Source organism: Babylonia areolata, chromosome 30 (assembly GCF_041734735.1).
Source record: "Babylonia areolata isolate BAREFJ2019XMU chromosome 30, ASM4173473v1, whole genome shotgun sequence".
NCBI classification, from domain to species: domain Eukaryota; kingdom Metazoa; phylum Mollusca; class Gastropoda; order Neogastropoda; family Buccinidae; genus Babylonia; species Babylonia areolata.
In genome coordinates this window covers 1,020,775-1,041,204 of record NC_134905.1, presented here as the reverse complement: position 1 = coordinate 1,041,204, position 20,430 = coordinate 1,020,775, and the positions used below count along the sequence as shown (strand labels likewise).

Here is a 20,430-nt window from a genome sequence, read left to right as displayed (position 1 = left end):
ATTTCTCACAGAGAAATCTGTGTGATAAAAAGAAATAGAAAATACAAAATACAAAATAACGTGATCAGAAATCAATATCAGTAGTGATGGCGATTCTGAGATTGCCATTGATGAATTCAGTTGTAATAGTTCAAGTTAACGTTCACTGATTGACATGGATCGACCGACAGTACAAAGTTGCAACATGTTTCTTACATTTTCAGAGAGCAGTTACCTTTTGTGTCTAATCAATCTGCATCGCTTTCATAACAAAGTATTAAGCGTTCACGCACACCTTGTCTCCAAGAGTAATTATTGTCAAAGCGCTTTCATTCTTTCAAAGAGTCTGATGCAGGGGAAAGTACTACGGTTCACATTATCAGGAATCTTCCTGTAAGTAACTCCCCTTGATTCTTTGACATTTTTTTGGCCTGGCAGGTATCTGAAACTTAAGTTATACTATGAAATATTGTCTAAGTGCTTGTGCGCTTTCCGGTCGAGTTTGCTTTGGAAAGCATACATGTTTGTGAACTGGATAAATACTCAATGTATTCCCCTCTCGTCTTTCTTCATTGAACAGTTCTATTTTTATTAACCTAAGTTTGTTTGTGAGTTTCTCCATGAATAAATTTTGTTATGGACATTCTTCTATGTTGCCCGGCACTCCCCCTCTCAGTTCCATTTATCTTTTATTAATAATGCCATGCAGTCCTGTTCGCTTGGCGCCCTTCATCCACTTCAGCCAGCCGAAGGCCAGATAAGAGAACAAAGAAATTCTGCATTCATTAAAAAGAGTCAGTGCGTGGGCCTGCCAGTGTATGTGTTTGAATGTGCGCCACTGTGTGTGTGAAAAAAAAATAAAATAAATAAATGTGTGTGTGTGTGTGTGTGCGTGCGTGCGTGTGTGCGTGCGTGCGTGTGTGTGTGTGTGTGTGTGTGTGTGTGTGTGTGTGTGTGTTGTTATTGTTGTTGTTGCTACACAATCTCGTCGTATGTGATATGTAAAGGTGCTACATTTTTATAGTGCAACAAAATTTGACAGCGAAATTTCTCGTGTGTTCCAGAACTGCTGAGACTGATGGTCTCGGAAAAGGTAAGTTGTCATCAGTTCACTGAATGGTGTAAACTGGTTTTGAATGGATGGATGCGTGCCAGCAGAAACGACAGAAGTTCAAACTTGTCTCCACTGTCAACTGAACGTGAAAGAAGTGTGGATTTGCTGCTGAGAAAGGTATGAGCTGATGTCAAGTGCACGATGACTGACTTCCCTTGTCTGAAGATGCCTTCGAAACTATGAATCTGATGCTTCCAACTTTGCTTCGTAGGTTCTGAAATTCATATTGTTCTGTGTTTTTGTTTTTATGTAGTGTGTGTAGTCAGTCAGTGTTTGTGTGTGTGTGTGCAATTGATTGTCCTTTTTATTATCTAAACCGAACAAAGTGTGTTGTGCGTGACCCAGAAGAAGATGATTTTTGAGATTTTAGCGTATTTTTTTTATTCAGTTCAAACGAAATGCCTTCGCCTGACCGAAAGTTGATCTTTGAAATGTGTTTTTGGTAAACTGTCCCCAGCTTTTAACTTGACGATGTTCATCTCTGTCTTTCATTCTTATCAAACCAAGAAAACTTAACAAATGTTCGCCGTTTATTTTCTGAGATTGGTCGATTGATTATTCATTACTTAGATAAAACTATTAAAAGAAAGAAAGATTTTTTTAAATTTGTTGTTGTTGTTTTTTGTTCAGCACTTTTCTTTGTGATTTGTTACATGTATTCATTGATTTTTGTTTTTCAGATCTTGAAAATCCATTTTGATTGTGTCTGAAGCATTGAAAGCCAGTGGTAAGAAAGAGAACACTGTCAACAAGCACTACACGACAATGTATGAGGTAATTGTCCTGAAAGAAGGTTACACCAAACCTGTCAGCAAAGGTGAGTCACACAGATCACACACACACACACACACACACACACATTGCACACACACACACACACACACACACACACACACACACACACACTACACACATTGCACACACACTGCATACACACACACACACACACACACTGCATACACTCTGCACACACACACACACACGCTACACACACACACTACACACATACACACACACTACAAACATTGCACACACTCTGCAACACACACACACATGCACACATGCATACACACACAGACACACATGCTACACACACACACACACACACACACACACACACACACACACACACACTACAAACATTCCACACACTCTGCACACACACACACACACACACACGCACACACACACTACACACACACACTACACACACACACACACACACACACACACACACACACACATTGCACACACACACACACACTGCACACATTGCACACACACACACACACACTACACACACACACACACACACACTACACACATTGCACACACACTGCACACACACACGCACACACACACACACACTACACACATACACACACACTACAAACATTGCACACACTCTGCACACACACACACACACACACACATACACACACACACACATACACATACACTACGCACATTGCACACATACTGCACACACACACACACTACACACATACACACACACTACACACATACACACACACTACAAACATTGCACACACTCTGCACACACACACACACACACACACACACACACACACACACACACACACACACTACACACTACACACACACACACATACACACACACACACACACACTACACACACACACACATTGCACACACACACACTGCACACACACACACACACACACACACACACACACACACACACACACTACACACACACACACTACACACACACATTGCTATGGTTGCAGGTCTGATGCAGTCCGGGGGGTCTATAACTCTGCTGAAAGGACCGCAGAACATCATTGTCGACACGGGAAGTCCCTGGGACAGGGATTTGTTGCTGGGAGGTAGTGTTGCTTGGCAGTTGTATGTGTTCAGGAATGACTGTGTGTGTGTGTGGAGAACGTGTGGTTGAATCAAGTGCGGATGTTGGTACAGGATTGACTGTGTGTGTGTAGGACTTTGGGGTAAATCATGTGTATTGTTGGTTCAGGATTGACTGTGTGTATGTAGAACTTTGGGGTAAATCATGTGTAGATGTTGGTTCAGCATTGACTGTGTGTATGTAGAACTTTGGGGTAAATCATGTGTAGATGTTGGTACAGTATCGACTGTGTGTATGTAGAACTTTGGGGTAAATCATGTGTATTGTTGGTTCAGGATTGACTTTGTGTATGTAGAACTTTGGGGGTAAATCATGTGTAGATGTTGGTTCAGGATTGACTGTGTGTATGAAGAACTATGAGGTAAATCATGTGTATTGTTGGTTCAGGATTGACTCTGTGTATGAATGCAGAATTTGGGTGTAAATCATGTGTAGATGTTGGTACAGTATTGACTGTGTGTATGAATGCAGAACTTGGGTGTAAATCATGTGTAGATGTTGGTGTATATATATATATATGTACCTTCTAACCCTACAGGATAAGTTGACAACACGACTCAGCAGTGTAACAACATTGTTAGGAAAGGACAGGTTCACACACACACAGATCTAACATTTGAAGAGATATACCAAATGATACATTGAAGATCAATCCCTTTTTGGGGTCTGAAATACATTGTTTGGTGTCATCCACTGTACCATGTCAAACTGACGCAAACCAGGCCTATGGGTTTGCTCCTCTTGTCCAGAATTTCATGGTGATACATGGTTTTCCTTCACGTATTGCTTACATCTGACATGTTTTTTGTTGTTGTGTTTTTTTGTTTGTTTTTTTGTTGTTCCTGTGCCTTCTCCTGTCAAGACACTGTGTCAGCCAGGTGTGGCACCAGACGTCTGTGACAACTGTTGATTCTGAAGTTAGCATCACTCAGTCAGTCACTCAGTCAGTCAGTCAGTCACTCAGCCAGTCAGTCAAAGTGTAGCACAGACCTCGGAGACAGCTAAAATGAAATGAAATTATGGTGCTTAGAGCCTCGCCGACCACTAAGGCCATCTCAAGGCTATCGCCGCATTGGAGACAGCTGATGATACTGACATCAGCAACAGTTCTGTCAAGCTCAGAACTTTGTAACGTGTGTCACGTCACTAAGGAAGTGAAGCAGTGGCTACAAGTATTGTGAAGCTGATCAGAGGGCGGCCACATTCACCCAGCATTACTCAGTCAGTCAGTCAGTCAAGTGTAGCACAGACTACTGAGGCAGTTTTTGAAGGTAACGTCAGCACCTGTTCTGTCACGCTCAGAGCTTCTGTCATGTGTGTCCCGTACGTCGTGGGTGTGAAATCACCCAGACAAGTGTTTTTGCTCTGTAACTCAAGTAATATTGAAGCCACTTCCGCATAATTTCATGACTTTGTCCATAATATAGTTTACTACATATCCACTGAACATTATTTTCTTTTATACATAAACAAAGAAGTTATTAATCAATTAATGTCCCAGTACGTCGTGGGTGTGACGACACCCATACTCCCAAAGAATAAACCTTGCACGCCGTACATCGTGGGTGTGGAGCCACCCATGCAAAGCTTGCGCGCCACACGTTGTCGACGTGACGTCACTTAGGCTCGCTACAGAGAGAGATCAGAGTGTCCTTGTCTTTTGTTGATCGTATCCCGGTTCAAGTCTGCGGTAAGTTTTACTCTAAAGTTGTAACTAATTTCAGAAAACAATATTTATTGCACTAGATATCTTCAACAATATTGAATGAACTGTTTTTCTTGTAGAGAATGATCGGGAGCAACTGATTGATAGCTTTTTATCTAGTTGGAATTAAAGTGCCTTTCTAAGAACTGGATATTTTTGTAAGTCTGAAATCAATTGATCTAAAATCTAGTTGATATAGAAATTTTATTCTTATCCTAATCTGTTCAAAGTAGAGAAAACCCGACTATGGCTAAAAAAAGAAAGATAGTTGATATAGAAATTTTATTCTTATCCTAATCTGTTCAAAGTAGAGAAAATCCGACTATGGCTAAAAAAAGAAAGAAAGAAAAATGCCAGCCAGCCAGCCAAAAAAACAAAACCAACAACAAAAACAACACACACACACACACACAAAAACAAAAACAAAAACAAAAAAACCGTTTTTTGTAAGTAACAAAACTCTCTTCTCACGGGCAAAACTTATTCACAATGCGCCTGGTCAAGCACTGGAGTAAATAGCCTACACGCACAAGTGGAAACTGCGCATGCAAGTCTGCTGAAGAAAAGTCAAATTTGCTTTACGGACAGGTGTGGGTTACTGTGCACCCACGACGTACGGCAAGGTCTTATTTCTTCAGTGAAACCATGGGTGCCTACACACCCACGACGTACAGCGAAGGGTTAGTTCGTACACAGAAACCATGGGTGCCTGCACACCCACGACGTACAGCGAAGGGTTAGTTCGTACACAGAAACCATGGGTGCCTGCACACCCACGACGTACAGCGAAGGGTTAGTTCGTACACAGAAACCATGGGTGCCTGCACACCCACGACGTACAGCGAGGGGTCATTCCTTCTTAGAAACCATGGGTTTCTGCACACCCACGATGTACGGCGCGCAAAATTTTAGGCGACGTACGGGAAAGGTTAAGTCACTCAGTTTCAGTTTCAGTAGCTCAAGGAGGTGTCACTGCATTCAGACAGATCCATATACGCTACACCACATCTGCCAAGCAGATGCCTGACCAGCAGCGTAATCCAACGCGCTTAGTCAGGCCTTGAGAGAAAACTAAGGAAGCGAAACATTCTCGGCAAGTATTGTAAAGCTCATCAGAAAGCGGCCTCATTCACTTCACCTGGACTGGCCTCTTTTTTTTGGCCAGGTGGGCCGTACACAACATGATTCGATTGGAACCTCATCGAGTTCTTCATTTTTCTTTTCTGTTTTTTTTTGTAGCTTTTTCTTTAAAAAAAAAAAAAGAAAAAGAAAAAAAAAGAGCTTTTTTTCTCTTTTTAGAAGGCTGTTATCTTTGTCGATTTCACTAATGGTCGACCTAACAGTCTGAGAAAGACTGGAGTGTGTTTGGGGCTGTCCTAACTCAGCTCCACCCTGTTTTTAGAAGGATTGTCATATTCGTGCGTTTCACTAACGGGCGACCTACCTGAAGGTGTGAACGTCTTTCTGGCAGCCTTGCTGGGAGCTGGCTTACAGCCCAGGGACGTGCAGTTTTCCATCTGTACCCACGGTGGGGGGGACAAGGTGGGCAATCTGAACCTGTTCCCCGAAGCCACGCACATCGTGGGCAGCGACGTGTATCGACAGGGCGCTCGCTTCCTCCACGGCTTTCAGGAGGTGGTGACCACTGCAGTGTTGACCGGTGTCATCCGGTGTTGACCGGAGTTGTTGGATGTTGAGCAGTGTTGAGCGGTGTAGTATCCCATATTGCCCCCCACTTCTGAAACGTCCCTGGGAGGCAATTTGACCACTGAAAATGTCCCTTGGGGTCTTTCATAATGACCCCTGCAGATATTTTCAGTGGCCAAATGTCCCACTTCTTGTGTTTTAGCCATTTTCAGGGAAGGACAGACAGTTCAGGTAATAATAATAATAATGGTATTTATATAGCGCTGAATCTTGTGCAGAGACAAATCTAAGCGCTTTCGCACCAGTCATTCTCACGCACGCATAACTCTAAAACTGGAGAAATTAAAGACAAGGAAGAGGCAGGGAAGGGAGGCTATTTTGGGAAGAGGTGGGTTTTAAGGCCAGACTTGAAAGAGCTGAGTGTGGAGACTTGACGAAGCGAAAGAGGAAGTTCATTCCAATTGCAAGGTCCAGAGACAGAGAAAGAACGGCGGCCAACAGTCGAGAGTTTGAATCTGGGTATACGTAAGTGGAGTGGATCCGAAGCTGATCGTAGTGAGCGAGATGGAGTGTAGAGGTGAAGGCAGCCACAGAGATAGGAAGGGGCTGATTTGTGAATACATTTGTAGAGGTGAAGGCAGCCACAGAGATAGGAAGGGGCTGATTTGTGAATACATTTGTAGAGGTGAAGGCAGCCACAGAGATAGGAAGGGGCTGATTTGTGAATACATTTGTAGCATAGAGTGCTAATCTTGTACTTCAGAGCGAGGCTAAGACGCAGGGAGGGGACACTTTGGCTGCTGAGAATGTCTGCAGGGGACATTATGAACAGTGAGATAGTCCTAGGGGATGGGGGGGCCGGGGTGGGGGTGGGGGGGGGCATTTCCAGCAGTCAAATTGTCCCCTGTGGACATTTCCAGGTGTGTGTGTGTGTGGGGGGGGGGGGGACAATCTGGGATACTACACCAGTGTTGTGTTCGAGTGGTGCTGTCAGTGTGAGGTGCCCCGGACAGGAGCTTTGCTGTTCCCTGCTTGACTGACGTTCTGCCTCAACTAACCCACGCCATGTTTGCAACTTGAGCACATTCGCCCCCTGAAAACAGAGTATGGCTGCCTACATGAGGACGGGGGGGGGGGGGGGGGGGTTGTGTTTAAAAACAGTGGTACGCATAAAGGCTCACTCGTGCGTTATACGAGTGAACGTTGGAGTTGCAGTCCGCGAATGAAGAAGAGGAAGTAAAAGCACATAGAGTTTGGTCTTCGACCCAAGATAGATGCTGTGTAAGTGTCGGTGATGATAGCTGATCCTCTGTGGAATGATATGAACTGGGCTTTGGCGTACAGGTGTAGTTCTACTGCATGGTGCTTGCGGATTGTGCAGATTTGTTTATTTACTTTTATGAGTTATTTTGGCTGCCCCAGTGTCGGTTACACAGGTGCTGCATGAAAGTTTGTCTTGCAGAGCAGTTTGGTGACGACTGAAGCGACAGAGATGGTTACGGTGTTGGCGGACTTGAGGATAAGTTAGGTCTGGGTTTATAACATGCAGTTTTTTGGGGGGTAGGGAGGGAGGAAGGGGGGAGGGGGGGGGGGGGACATGATTTTAACTGGTTTCATTCTGCAGTGTTTGGCCTTTCAGCAAGACTGGGGAGGCCATTAGGTTACTGTTCAGGGTCCTTTTCGGATTCCTTTGTGACGAGTCCTGGTGGATTTGAATGTTCAACGTGACAAATTTCATCAGTCAGGTGATCTTGAGAAGAGTTCAACAGCGCCTTATTCGGTGAACAGGTTAAAATGATTCTAATTTGAAGATGATATTGCACATTATTGACGGGGTAAGTTGCGCGATAAAGTTTGAACCTCCGTGCCTGCTGAGGGGATGCGGGGGGGGGGGGGGGGGAGGGGGGGGGGGGGGTCGACGCCTCTGGAAGCGCCATCTGGTGCCGTGGCTGTGAAGACCCCCCAAGAGGAACACCTGTGTTTCAGGGCTGAAGTCGAACGGTGTGGATCCTGACCAGGTGAACTACGTGATCTGTTCTCACGGCCACTCCGATCACGTAGGCAACTTGAATCTCTTTCAGTCCGCCGTTCACATAGTCAGCTACGATATCTGCAAAGGCGATCAGTACACCATGCATGATTTTGCCCAGGTGATGTGGCTTCAGCTGTGTTTACCGCATTGTTTTACCTTTTTTTTTGGTTTTTTAATTTCTGTGTCGTTGTTTATTGTGCATTGTGGTAGTAGATTTTCTGTGGGTTTTTTTTTCCCCCCTATAACGTGTTGAAGCACTTGTTGTTTCTTTTCTTTATGTAGCAGACTAATGTTGCTCATTTTATGGCTTTTTAATATTTTTTTTATATATGATAAGTTGATTTTCTTCCCAAGATTTCTGAAAGTGTATGCTGAGAGAGAGTTGTGCATGTGTGTGTGTGTGTGTTTGTGTGTGTGGTGTGGGGGGGGGGCAGGGAAAACAGTATGAGTCGGATTACTTTATCCTTTTTTTTCTTTCTGTGCACTGTACATGGAAAGTAGTGCTCTGTGTGTGTGTGTGTGTGTGTGTGTGTGTGTGTGTGTGTGTGTGCAGGGAATACAATATATAGGAGGAGTTTGTATTATACTCCATGTTTGGTGTTAAATATACTTACCATGTCAAACTGATGCAAACTAGGCCTATTGGTTTGCTCTGCTTGGCCAAATTTCGCGCGGCTAACAGTGAAAAGATGGGCCCACCGCTCTCAGCCAATCAAACGCCTCTAAAAACTATAAGCGCTTAATCATTCCGTGGCCATGAACAAAAATGCCCCATGAGAACCACGGCGGAGACGCGGGGACGGACGGGCGGGCATTCGAGTTTGACATGGTAAGTATATTTAACACCAAACATGGAGTATAATACAAACTCCTCCTTTTGGTGTCATATACTGTACCATGTCAAACTGATGCAGAATTTAAAGCAAATGGAGGCGGGCAACGCCTACTGGTTCATATGGGGAGCCCTTGTAACTGAGACGGCAGTGTTAGCCGCGACAAAGGAAATCCCCTTGGAACCGTCAGCCCTGGTCATACGGAAATTCCTGAGGTAGAAGTTGATGAAGGGATTCTCAGACGGCCAGAAGGCTGCCTCCAAGACATGCTGCGTTGGCACTGAGTGCTGGAAGGCAGCCGAAGTAGCTATGGCCCGCACTTCGTGTGCCCTGGGATGAAGACAGCTGATATCCCTGTGTGCATGAGAGAAGGCTCTACGAATGACTTGGGAAACCTGGCGGGAAATGGTGCCTGCAGCGATGTCTTTCTTGTAATTCTCATTGAGGGAGATGAGCAGACCCCTCTGAGAAGAACGCCTATGGCGAGACCTATCCCAATAATATTTGAGACACCGAACAGGACAGGTGCCTATCCTCATTATCTTGGGCAAGAATATCAGACAAAGGTCTGACCCTCGGAGAGGGGGAAGGAACCTCAGGGTCTTGGTTCTTAGCCAGAAACTCTGGAAGGAAACGAATAGTGATGGAACCATCTCTGTGGAAGGCCAGATCTTGTGGCATTTCACTAAGCCCGTGCAGCTCACTTCTACGACTGCCTGTGGCCAGCCACAGAAGGAAAGTGGTCTTGAGGGTGAGGATGTCAACAGGAATAGTCCCCAATGGTAGGAAGGGCTGTTTTCGAATGAAATCCAGCACCAGGAACAAGTCCCAGAGGGGCACTCTTCTGGGGTCTCTAGCTTCCTTCAGAGGGGCACCCCTAGCCACCTCTCTGAGCAGGCAATCCACTTCAAAGGCGGAACCACCTAGCTGTTTGCATTGTGGTACAGAAGGCAGACCTGTACCCTCGCACAGAACTAGCAGACAGGATGAACCGAGGAGCAGAGAGCCAGAAAGTTGGCCAGCTGCATGCTCGTAAGGTTCGTAGGGGTAATGCCCTGAGCTGTACACCACCGCAACCATATCTTCCAGCGAAAGTCATACAAAGTCTCCATTCCCTGCCTCCTTGCTCTGGTGACTATGGAGAGGAGGTCAGAGGAGGCAGACCCCTGGGTCAGCACAGCCGACACAGAGGCCGACCGAGGGGTCGAGGACTTCAATGGTGATGCTGACAGTTCCGACCGCACAGCAGCCATGCGTGCTGGTGGAGCAGTTGAGGATTGGAATGCGGAGTGCCCGAGTGAGGCTGCCTCAGCAGATGAGATTTGGTTTCAAGTTCCAGGGGTGGGAACATGTGTCAGGGACTGAAGGTCCGGAAACCAGGTCTGGGCTGGCCATTTCGGCGCAATGAGGATCGGCTGCGGGTGTTCCAATCTGTCTTTCCGTATCACCTTGGACAGAATTGGAAAGGGAGGAAACGCGGAGGCAATCAGACTGCTCCAATCTAGAGAGAGAGCATCCACTGCCCACGCTTCTGGGTCGGCAACCGAAGACACGGAAGTGGGAAGTCTCTTGTTGAACAAGGTCCACCATCGGCCGAAACCACTGTTCCCACACCCCCTGAAGGCTGTCCTTGTCCAGGGTGCACTCTGTGCGCATGACACTCTTGGGCCTGCTAAGAGCATCTGCCAAGAAGTTGGTTTTTCCTGCTCAGTGTCTCGCTGAAAGTGCAATGCCCTTGCTGTGGCACCAAACGGAGGAGAGCCTCAGTCCGCATTGAGAGGTCTGCCGAGTGCGCTCCCCCCATTTGTTCACATAACATGCGACCGTCGTCTTGTCCGTGAACAAGCGGATGGTCTTGCCAGTGGCCTCCCCCATGAAGTGCAGGAGAGTCCTGCAAACTGCCTCCAGTTCCAGAACATTGATGTGGCATAGGCGCTCCTCCGGGGACCAAGTCCCTGCTGCATAGAGTGAGTCCATGTGGGCTCCCCAGCCCAGGGAGGAGGCGTCTGTGAAGAGTGCCACCTGAAGAGTAGGTGGGGCTAAGGGCACCCCCTGTGTCCAAAGGGGGTGATTAACCACTCTGATGTCACCTCGAGGAACCACTCGCCCAGACATATATGGGTATCCCATGGCTGAGTGCTCTGGGACTGGCGTAACCTCAGTACCCTCTGGAGAGGGCGCTTGAGAACCCTGTCCAGGGGAATGAGAGGTGCCGTGGACTCCATCATGACCAAGAGGGAAGAAAGTGTCTGCGCTGTATCTTGGGACGAGTGGCGCCAGTGGCTGAGGAGGCCTGCCAGACGGTACCAGTGATCTGGCGCCAGAGAGACTATCATAGACCGCATGTCGAATCTCATCCCTAAGAAGTCGAAGGACTGACATGGGGACAGATCGCATATCTGCTGGTCCATGAGGAAGCACAGTTGGGAGCAAAGGTCTAGAAGTCTGGCCGTATGACTCAGGCACCGGGCCTGCGACTGGGCCAGGATAAGCAAGTCGTCCAGGTACACACAGAGACAAATGGATTCCGAGCGGACGATGGACACCAATTCCCGCACCACCTTGGTAGACAGGAAAGGGGCAAGGGACAGACCAAATGGGAGGGCCGGGAACTGGATCCCCTTGTCCCTCCACACGAACCTCAGGTACCGACGGGATGCCGAATGGATGAGTATATGAAAATAAGCATCTTCCAGATCGATAGAGGTAGGCCAATCACCTTGTTGGATGGTCTCCCGAATCTGTGCCTGTGTGTCCATCTTGAGTTTGATTTTGGGGAGGAATTTGTTGAGGGGGGACAAGTCCAAAACTGGTCTCCACCCTCCCGAGACCTTTGGAATCACCAACAACCAGCCGTAAAAACCGGGGCCCGGGTCCGAGAGTTGAGATATAGCCCCATGAGGAGTGGGTGCGATATCTCTTTTTCTAGGACGTTCTCCTGCTCCGTTGAGCTGGGCACCTAAGGAGGAAGAGTGGATCTTTAGAGGGGGGAGATCCTCCACCCTAGACAGCATGTACCCCGACTCTAGCACCGACATAATCCCGTCGTCGAGTCCCAGAGCACACCACTGATGTGCATGCCGGGACAAGTTTCCTACTTGGAGGGGCTGAACGACTGGCGGTGCTGAATCGGGGCCCAGTCATTGGGGGTGCTGCCTTCTGGCCTTGGGCATGGCCGGTCGGCTTGGACAGACCTAAGGTGGTTTATTCCTCTGCCACTGATTCGGCACACGCTGCCTTGACAGGCGGCGTGGTATATGGAGGGGCCCTGGTGGCCAGTCTCTTCAATGGCATAGAACCCTGGAGCCCATGAGAGGTGTGGGCCAAATATGAGGCCACCTCCCTGTTTGTCTCTGCCCTGTGGCTGACAAAATGGAGCGGGAACTGGCCGAAGAGGGAGTGCTGCTGTGCTGGGATGGACCGCAGGGCAGCCCTCTCCTCCACAGGAATGTTAGAGAGGCTGAAAATGGCATCACGCCGCGCTAGCACAGTATTGAAGTGAAGGCTGGTAGCTGTGTCTGCAGCTGCCGTGAGACCAGATGCTACCCTATTGCCAAAAGCGTGTAACCTCTGGTCGGTGAAGAGGCCCGGCGGGACAGAGGAAGGAGACCCCTTGTCCTGATTAACTGGACACTGTTCGCACAGGTCATTGGCCCTGTGAAGGAACGTGTCGAAGGTGTACGCCGTGGAAACCTCGAGGGGGCAGCGGCGGGCCAATTTGTCCCACTCTGCTAACATTTTAAAGGATAGGTTAGCTGAAGTGGGGAAGGTGGTGCGCTGTGAGACCAACATCCTGTCCTGTGCGGAGGGCTCTGCTCCGCTGTAGGCAGGGTGGTCCTGCGTGTACCAGGACCACAACCCTCCCTTGTAGGAATCTTTAAGAAACTTTCCCGGGGAAAAGGCGCCCGGGGCAGAGAGGGACTCCCTGCCTAGAGGAGGGATGGAAGCAGCACCCCTGACAGTGCGGGCTGACTTAATAAGCCATACCTGCACCATTTCTGGCACTCTGAGTTGCCTTGTGGTTCTGGAGTTAGAGTCACATGGCGTAAGGAGGGTCAAAGGTAACAAGGTAGCCTGAGGGACTGCTTCGGCATACGTGGCCCTATTGGGGAGGGTCAGTTCGAGCTCGGCAAAGTCCGGGTTTGGTTCAGGCTGGTCCCTAGGGAGGCACGGGCTCAATCTGTCCCCCCTGGGATGTGGGCGAAGAGTGCTCATCTGCTTGTTCGTCCTCATCCGAAGACAGGGGCTCCCACTCTTGTTCGCAGTCCATCCCCTGCTGGGTGCCATCCCAAGTGGATGTACCCACTGGGGCGTCCTGTGAGCTGTGGTCAGCCCATCGGGATGAGCTGGGACGATCCCGAGCCGGGACCATGGCCGCCACTGTTATGTCCTTGACACCTGAAGCGGGTGGGAAGCGTGTGGACCGTAGGTCCAACCATGCTTGGGATGGTGGGTGCCACACCTTTTCAGAGAGGGCGTCCCTGGATGCAAGAGTGACCCACGAGTGCTGTGTGGGGACAAACACCCACTCATCTCACTGTAGGACCGAGGGCTGGGCAGGTGGGGACTGCCGGCTCCGCCGGGCCGAGTAGGGCCCCTGAGCAGCCGTCGGTCCTGACAAGGAGGCCGTTGTGACCGTGGTGGTCACCTGTGGGTTGACAGAGGCCCGATTTGTGGACAGAGTGGCAATATTGGTCGAGGAACTCGACCTGACCGACAAGAAGTCGATCCCACTTGTCGGGGCTGTGTGTGACACCCTGTGAGATGTGCTGGGTTGGGTCCGGTGGGGAGCGGACAAGGGGCTGGCCCTTGGTGCTCCCGGCAACCCAGTGTGCATCCTAGATGCGCCCCAGTACGGGTAGAATGGGGGTAACTACCCGTGGGCACCAGCCATACTGTGACCCAAACCCCAAGGGTCACTGGTGCATTGACCTCCATGAAGGGAACAACCTGGCCAAGTCGGAGGGAGGTCAGGTCCGACTTGGGTGTCAGTCCCGCCCGAAGACGAGCGGGCTGACTGCCCGGAACCGCCTGACACGCACGGGCCTCCCCCAGCAGGGGAGACCGGCCGGATAGCGGGAAGACCTGCAGAGCAGGTTGCCACGCGCCCCGAATCCCCTCCCGTGGGGAGACAGGGGTGGCTTGGCCCGGGGTGGGCAAAGTAGAGATCCCCCCCCGGAACCAAATTTTTCTCCCCCCCCAAAAGGAGGTGGGGGAGGGGGGTCGACAGAGAAGGGAGGAGGGGGAACAACAATGGGGCACGTGAGGGCCGTCTCCGAGTGGGGACCCGGGTAATGGCCGGGCGCGGCCTCCCCTCGGGAGTCCGCGCCTAGCTGCGAGTCCCCACAGCACGGAGATGACTTGCCATTCCCCCTTCTCCCTGCCTCGCGCTGGGACACCTCGGGAGGCGACGCTCGTACCTCTTTCCCCCCGGTCCCCTTCATGACCGTTTTACTGGTACGAACGTCGCCTCCGCGATCAGCGTCTAACGACGCATCGCCGCGGTCCGTATCGGGAGGAATCATGAGCTCCGGGCCTGGGAGAGTCTCTTACCGAGTCTCAATCCCAGCATCATGATTCCCTGCCTTCGTGGTATGGCACACGAGGCATGGAACCCGCGCTTAGGCACCCAGCGAAAATCCGACCCCCAACAGAGAAAGGAAAGACAGGATCGACTTAGAGGCAGAAAAAATCGAACGAATCGAGGGTGCCGAGTCGAATCGAGTACACAGAATGTAAGAATACAATAAACACAAGCCGCATGCAACAAAATAAGGCCAAAAGGATACGCTGAACAGCCGAAAAAAGCGTAAGACGAGACAGAGCGTAAACCTGACAAGATGGCGTGGAGAGCCTTGGCCAAAGGAATGATTAAGCGCTTATAGTTTTTAGAGGCGTTTGATTGGCTGAGAGCGGTGGGCCCATCTTTTCACTGTTAGCCGCGCGAAATTTGGCCAAGCAGAGCAAACCAATAGGCCTAGTTTGCATCAGTTTGACATGGTACAGTATATGACACCAAACCTTTTTTTTTTCTGCACACTGTGTTTGAGACGTGGTGTGTGTGTGTGTGTGTGTGCAGGGAATACACTGTATCCTTTTTTTCTGCACACTGTGTTTGAGACGTGGTGTGTGTGTGTGTGTGCAGGGAATACACTATATCCTTTTTTTCTGCACACTGTGTTTGAGACGTGGTGTGTGTGTGTGTGTGTGTGTGTGTGCAGGGAATACACTATATCCTTTTTTTCTGCACACTGTGTTTGAGACGTGGTGTGTGTGTGTGTGTGCAGGGAATACACTATATCCTTTTTTTCTGCACACTGTGTTTGAGACGTGGTGTGTGTGTGTGTGTGTGTGTGTGTGTGTGTGCAGGGAATACACTATATCCTTTTTTTCTGCACACTGTGTTTGAGACGTGGTGTGTGTGCATGTGCAGGGAATACACTGTATCCTTTTTTTCTGCACACTGTGTTTGAGACGTGGTGTGTGTGTGTGTGTGTGTGTGTGTGTGTGTGCAGGGAATACCATACGAGATAGACGACTATGTGGAGATTTGGCCCACACCTGGTCATACGGGGTCTGATGTCTCCGTCATCGTCAAGGGAACCAAACTGGGCGTGGTGGCTGTGGCTGGTAGAGAGGCTTGTTTTTTGTGTGTTTGTGTGCATGTGTGTGTGTGTGTGTATGTGCGTGCGTGTGTGTGTGTGTGTGTGTTTTTGTGTATGTGCGTGCGTGTGTATGTGTGTGTGTGTGTATGTGTGTGCGTGCGTGCGTGTGTGTGTGTGTGTGTGTATCTGTTTGACCTGGTTTGCATGCCTTTGAGGACCTGTTTGATGAGTGCTGTGAGGGACCTGTTTGATGAGTGCTGTGAGGACCTGTTTGAGGGCTGTGACCTGTTTGAGTGCTGTGAGGACCTGTTTGATGAGTGCTGTGAGGACCTGTTTGAGGGCTGTGACCTGTTTGAGTGCTGTGAGGACCTGTTTGAGGGCTGTGACCTGTTTGAGTGCTGTGAGGACCTGTTTGATGAGTGCTGTGAGGACCTGTTTGAGTGCTGTGAGGACCTGTTTGATGAGTGCTGTGAGGACCTGTTTGAGTGCTGTGAGGACCTGTTTGAGTGCTGTGAGGACCTGTTTGAATGCTGTGAGGACCTGTTTGATGAGTGCTGTGAGGACCTGTTTGAATGCTGTGAGGACCTGTTTGATGAGTGCTGTGAGGACCTGTTTGAGTGCTGTGAGGAGCTGTTTGATGAGTGCTGTGAGGACCTGTTTGATGAGTGCTGTGAGGACCTGTTTGAATGCTGTGAGGACCTGTTTGATGAGTGCTGTGAGGACCTGTTTGATGAGTGCTGAGGACCTGTTTGATGAGTGCTGTGAGGACCTGTTTGATGAGTGCTGTGAGGACCTGTTTGAGTGCTGTGAGGACCTGTTTGATGAGTGCTGTGAGGACCTGTTTGAGTGCTATGAGGGACCTGTTTGACAAGTGCTGTGAGGACCTGTTTGAGTGCTGTGAGGTACCTGTTTGACGATTGCTGTGAGGACCTGTTTCAGGGGACCTGTTTGAGTGCTGTGAGGACCTGTTTGAGTGCTGTGAGGACCTGTTTGACGATTGCTGTGAGGACCTGTTTGACGATTGCTGTGAGGACCTGTTTGACGATTGCTGTGAGGGACCTGTTTGACGATTGCTGTGAGGACCTGTTTCAGGGGAGCTGTTTGGGTGCTGTGAGGGACCTGTTTCAGGGGACCTGTTTGAGTGCTGTGAGGGACCTGTTTGAGTGCTGTGAGGACCTGTTTGAGTGCTGTGAGGACCTGTTTCAGGGGACCTGTTTGAGTGCTGTGAGGACCTGTTTGAGTGCTGTGAGGACCTGTTTCAGGGGAGCTGTTTGGGTGCTGTGAGGACCTGTTTCAGGGGACCTGTTTGGGTGCTGTGAGGGACCTGTTTGAGTGCTGTGAGGGACCTGTTTCAGGGGAGCTGTTTGGGTGCTGTGAGGACCTGTTTCAGGGGAGCTGTTTGGGTGCTGTGAGGGACCTGTTTGAGTGCTGTGAGGGACCTGTTTCAGGGGAGCTGTTTGGGTGCTGTGAGGACCTGTTTCAGGGGAGCTGTTTGGGTGCTGTGAGGGACCTGTTTCAGGGGAGCTGTTTGAGTGCTGTGAGGACCTGTTTCAGGGGACCTGTTTGAGTGCTGTGAGGGACCTGTTTGAGTGCTGTGAGGACCTGTTTCAGGGGAGCTGTTTGGGTGCTGTGAGGGACCTGTTTGAGTGCTGTGAGGGACCTGTTTGAGTGCTGTGAGGACCTGTTTCAGGGGAGCTGTTTGGGTGCTGTGAGGGACCTGTTTGAGTGCTGTGAGGGACCTGTTTCAGGGCAGCTGTTTGGGTGCTGTGAGGGACCTGTTTCAGGGGAGCTGTTTGGGTGCTGTGAGGGACCTGTTTGAGTGCTGTGAGGGACCTGTTTCAGGGGAGCTGTTTGGGTGCTGTGAGGACCTGTTTCAGGGGACCTGTTTGAGTGCTGTGAGGACCTGTTTCAGGGGACCTGTTTGAGTGCCTTGAGGACCTGGAGGACCCGGACCTGTGGCAGAACAGCAGCGAGCAGCCGGGCCAGCAAGAGCAGAGCCGCATTGAGGTTCTCCGCGTGGCCGACTACATCGTCCCGGGGCACGGGGCCATGTTCCAAGTGCCCCCTGAGTTCCGTCAGCAGATGAGGGTGGTGATGATGAGGGAGGAGCACTACGTGGAGACGTGTGTGGACGAGCGGGGAGCGTCGTCCCTCGTGTCGCAGTCGCAGTGTGTTATAGTGGAGACGGACTGAGGTGTTCGTTCCATGGTTGCACTGCTTCCTTTTTTTTTCTTTTTTTTTTCTCCTCCTCCTTTCTGTTCCAGGACATAATGTGACATGTCAGTGAGGGGGCGTGATATTTCTTTTGAGTACTGTATCTCTGTTCACCTCCGAAAACAAAGTATGGCTGCGTATATGGTGATGTAAAAACTGTCATGCGTGTAACAGCCAACTGATAGCATACCTGTTTACAAGTGAGCGTGGGAGTCGTGGCCCATGAAAGAAGAAGATGAAGCATCATCTCTGTTCATCGCTTTGGTTGTGCGATCTCTGGCCACATTGTTTATGCAAGGAGGCACCATCACCATGACAGAAAAGTGGTAGTAGTTTGTACAGGACAGGAATCAGACCCCTGCCGGAGTCTGCACTCGTGGGTCACGCTAAGTATGTTACTTAAATGTGATTTTAGGAAGAAAATTTCCTTTTCTTAGTTTTCAGCCGTGATCAGGTTTGGAGGCCCCGTTTCGGCATGTTTCAGAGTTTCAGAGTTTGTTTATTCCCATTAACTCTTTTGAGTCATAGAGAAACAAGGAAACATGACGATAACAGGATGACGGCCACAGAGGAAGAGCGAAGATAATTTAAAAAGAAGAAACAAAAGGGGGGATAATACAAATGGGGGGGGGGGGGGGAAATAAAATGAAATAAAAGGCCAAATGTAATCATCAGTCTGGTACAGTGCAATAGGAATAGACAAATGCACAGATCACAACTTCGATTTACAATACAGCTCTGCATCTCGGTGCGGTGTCCTTGGGGAAGGGACGTTGCTCTGACTTTCCCCACCCCACCCAGGTGTGAATGGGTTAATGGCCTTGGTTGGGGAAGGTTAACACAGACCTCATGGCCATAACAGGCTGTGGAATCTGTTGACAGACCCTGTGGAATCTGTTGACCTTTACTGGCTACAACAGTTGGGGAAGGTCAACACAGACCTCCATGGCCATAACAGGCTGTTGAATCTGTTGACCTTTACTGGCTGTAACAGTTGGGGAAGGTCAACACAGACCTCCATGGCCATAACAGGCTGTTGAATCTGTTGACCTTTACTGGCTGTAACAGTTGGGGAAGGTCAACACAGACCTCCATGGTCATAACAGGCTGTTGAATCTGTTGACCTTTACTGGCTGTAACAGTTGGGGAAGGTCAACACAGACCTCCATGGCCATAACAGGCTGTTGAATCTGTTGACCTTTACTGGCTATAACAGTTGGGGAGGGTTAACACAGACCTCTATGGTCATAACAGGCTGTTGAATCTGTTGACCTGTACTGGCTGTAACAGTTGGGGAAGGTTAACACAGACCTCCATGGTCATAACAGGCTGTTGAATCTGTTGACCTTTACTGGCTGTAACAGTTGGGGAAGGTCAACACAGACCTCCATGGTCATAACAGGCTGTTGAATCTGTTGACCTTTACTGGCTGTAACAGTTGGGGAAGGTCAACACAGACCTCCATGGCCATAACAGGCTGTTGAATCTGTTGACCTTTACTGGCTGTAACAGTTGGGAAGGTCAACACAGACCTCCATGGCCATAACAGGCTGTTGAATCTGTTGACCTTTACTGGCTATAACAGTTGGGGAGGGTTAACACAGACCCTGTGGAATCTGTTGACCTTTACTGGCTACAACAGTTGGGGAGGGTTAACACAGACCTCCATGGCCATAACAGGCTGTTGAATCTGTTGACCTTTACTGGCTACAACAGTTGGGGAGGGTTAACACAGACCTCCATGGCCATAACAGGCTGTTGAATCTGTTGACCTTTACTGGCTAGGTATGTATATTGAGCTGTGTTTGAAAAGAAGCCTGATGTATATATATATAATATATATATTTGCTTTGTATCTTAGGTCAGTGCTGATGCTTTTGGCAGTGTTGCTCTTAACGCACCATGAATCGCTTGGCTGTGGAAAAAATAAATGATTATTCTTTGTAATCTTCTCAAACATTTTAATTTTATTTTTTAGAATATAATTCGGTATGTGTCAAGAGATTAGGTTCAACATTTAACCTGTCCATGGACATATGTTTCTTAATAATAATGTTGTTGATTGTGGAGCATATTTGAAATATGTATACTACTTACCAACAGGGGGGAGGTAAACAGAAAAGAAAAGGTAAATGAGGCTGATGATGGAGGTGGTGATTACCATAACAATAATGTTGAAACAAAATGAATTTATTTATGATGTCCTTTGAAGTTATATTTTAAAGTGTGTATGTTTGCAAGTGGTGAAAAAAAGAAAAAGAAGAAAAGAAAAACAACTTCCTGTGCAGCAGGTAGTTGTATGCTACACATCATTCTGATGGCCTAGAGGTAACGCGTCCGCCTAGGAAGCGAGAGAATCGGACCGCGCTGGTTCGAATCACGGCTCAGCCG

General features: G+C 49.0%; 1 protein-coding gene across 4 annotated transcripts; it reads left to right on the top strand.

The window, feature by feature from the left end:
- Positions 1–963: 963 nt before the first annotated feature.
- LOC143275300 (metallo-beta-lactamase domain-containing protein 1-like) lies at positions 964–18,675 on the top strand. 4 transcript variants are annotated; one of them, XM_076579294.1, is made up of 6 exons: positions 964–1,072; positions 1,774–1,910; positions 2,867–2,965; positions 8,342–8,505; positions 15,736–15,850; positions 17,738–18,675. In XM_076579294.1, exons 2-6 carry the CDS (start codon positions 1,859–1,861, stop codon positions 18,016–18,018), a joined length of 711 nt encoding a protein of 236 aa, XP_076435409.1. In that variant the 5' UTR covers positions 964–1,072; positions 1,774–1,858; the 3' UTR covers positions 18,019–18,675. The 4 variants fall into 4 exon arrangements, with proteins under 4 accessions (XP_076435409.1, XP_076435408.1, XP_076435410.1 ...); XM_076579293.1 differs by lacking the exon at positions 964–1,072 and adding an exon at positions 1,073–1,210; XM_076579295.1 differs by lacking the exons at positions 964–1,072; positions 8,342–8,505 and adding exons at positions 1,083–1,300; positions 6,180–6,343.
- Positions 18,676–20,430: the final 1,755 nt, after the last annotated feature.

Bases quoted from the DNA above. Each gene is read 5' to 3' on its own strand.
- LOC143275300 (XM_076579294.1), top strand. From the start codon at position 1,859: ATGTATGAGGTAATTGTCCTGAAAGAAGGTTACACCAAACCTGTCAGC. The intron at 1,911-2,866 runs GTGAGTCACACA...CTATGGTTGCAG, and splicing joins CACCAAACCTGTCAGCAAAG to GTCTGATGCAGTCCGGGGGG. The intron at 2,966-8,341 runs GTAGTGTTGCTT...CCTGTGTTTCAG, and splicing joins CAGGGATTTGTTGCTGGGAG to GGCTGAAGTCGAACGGTGTG.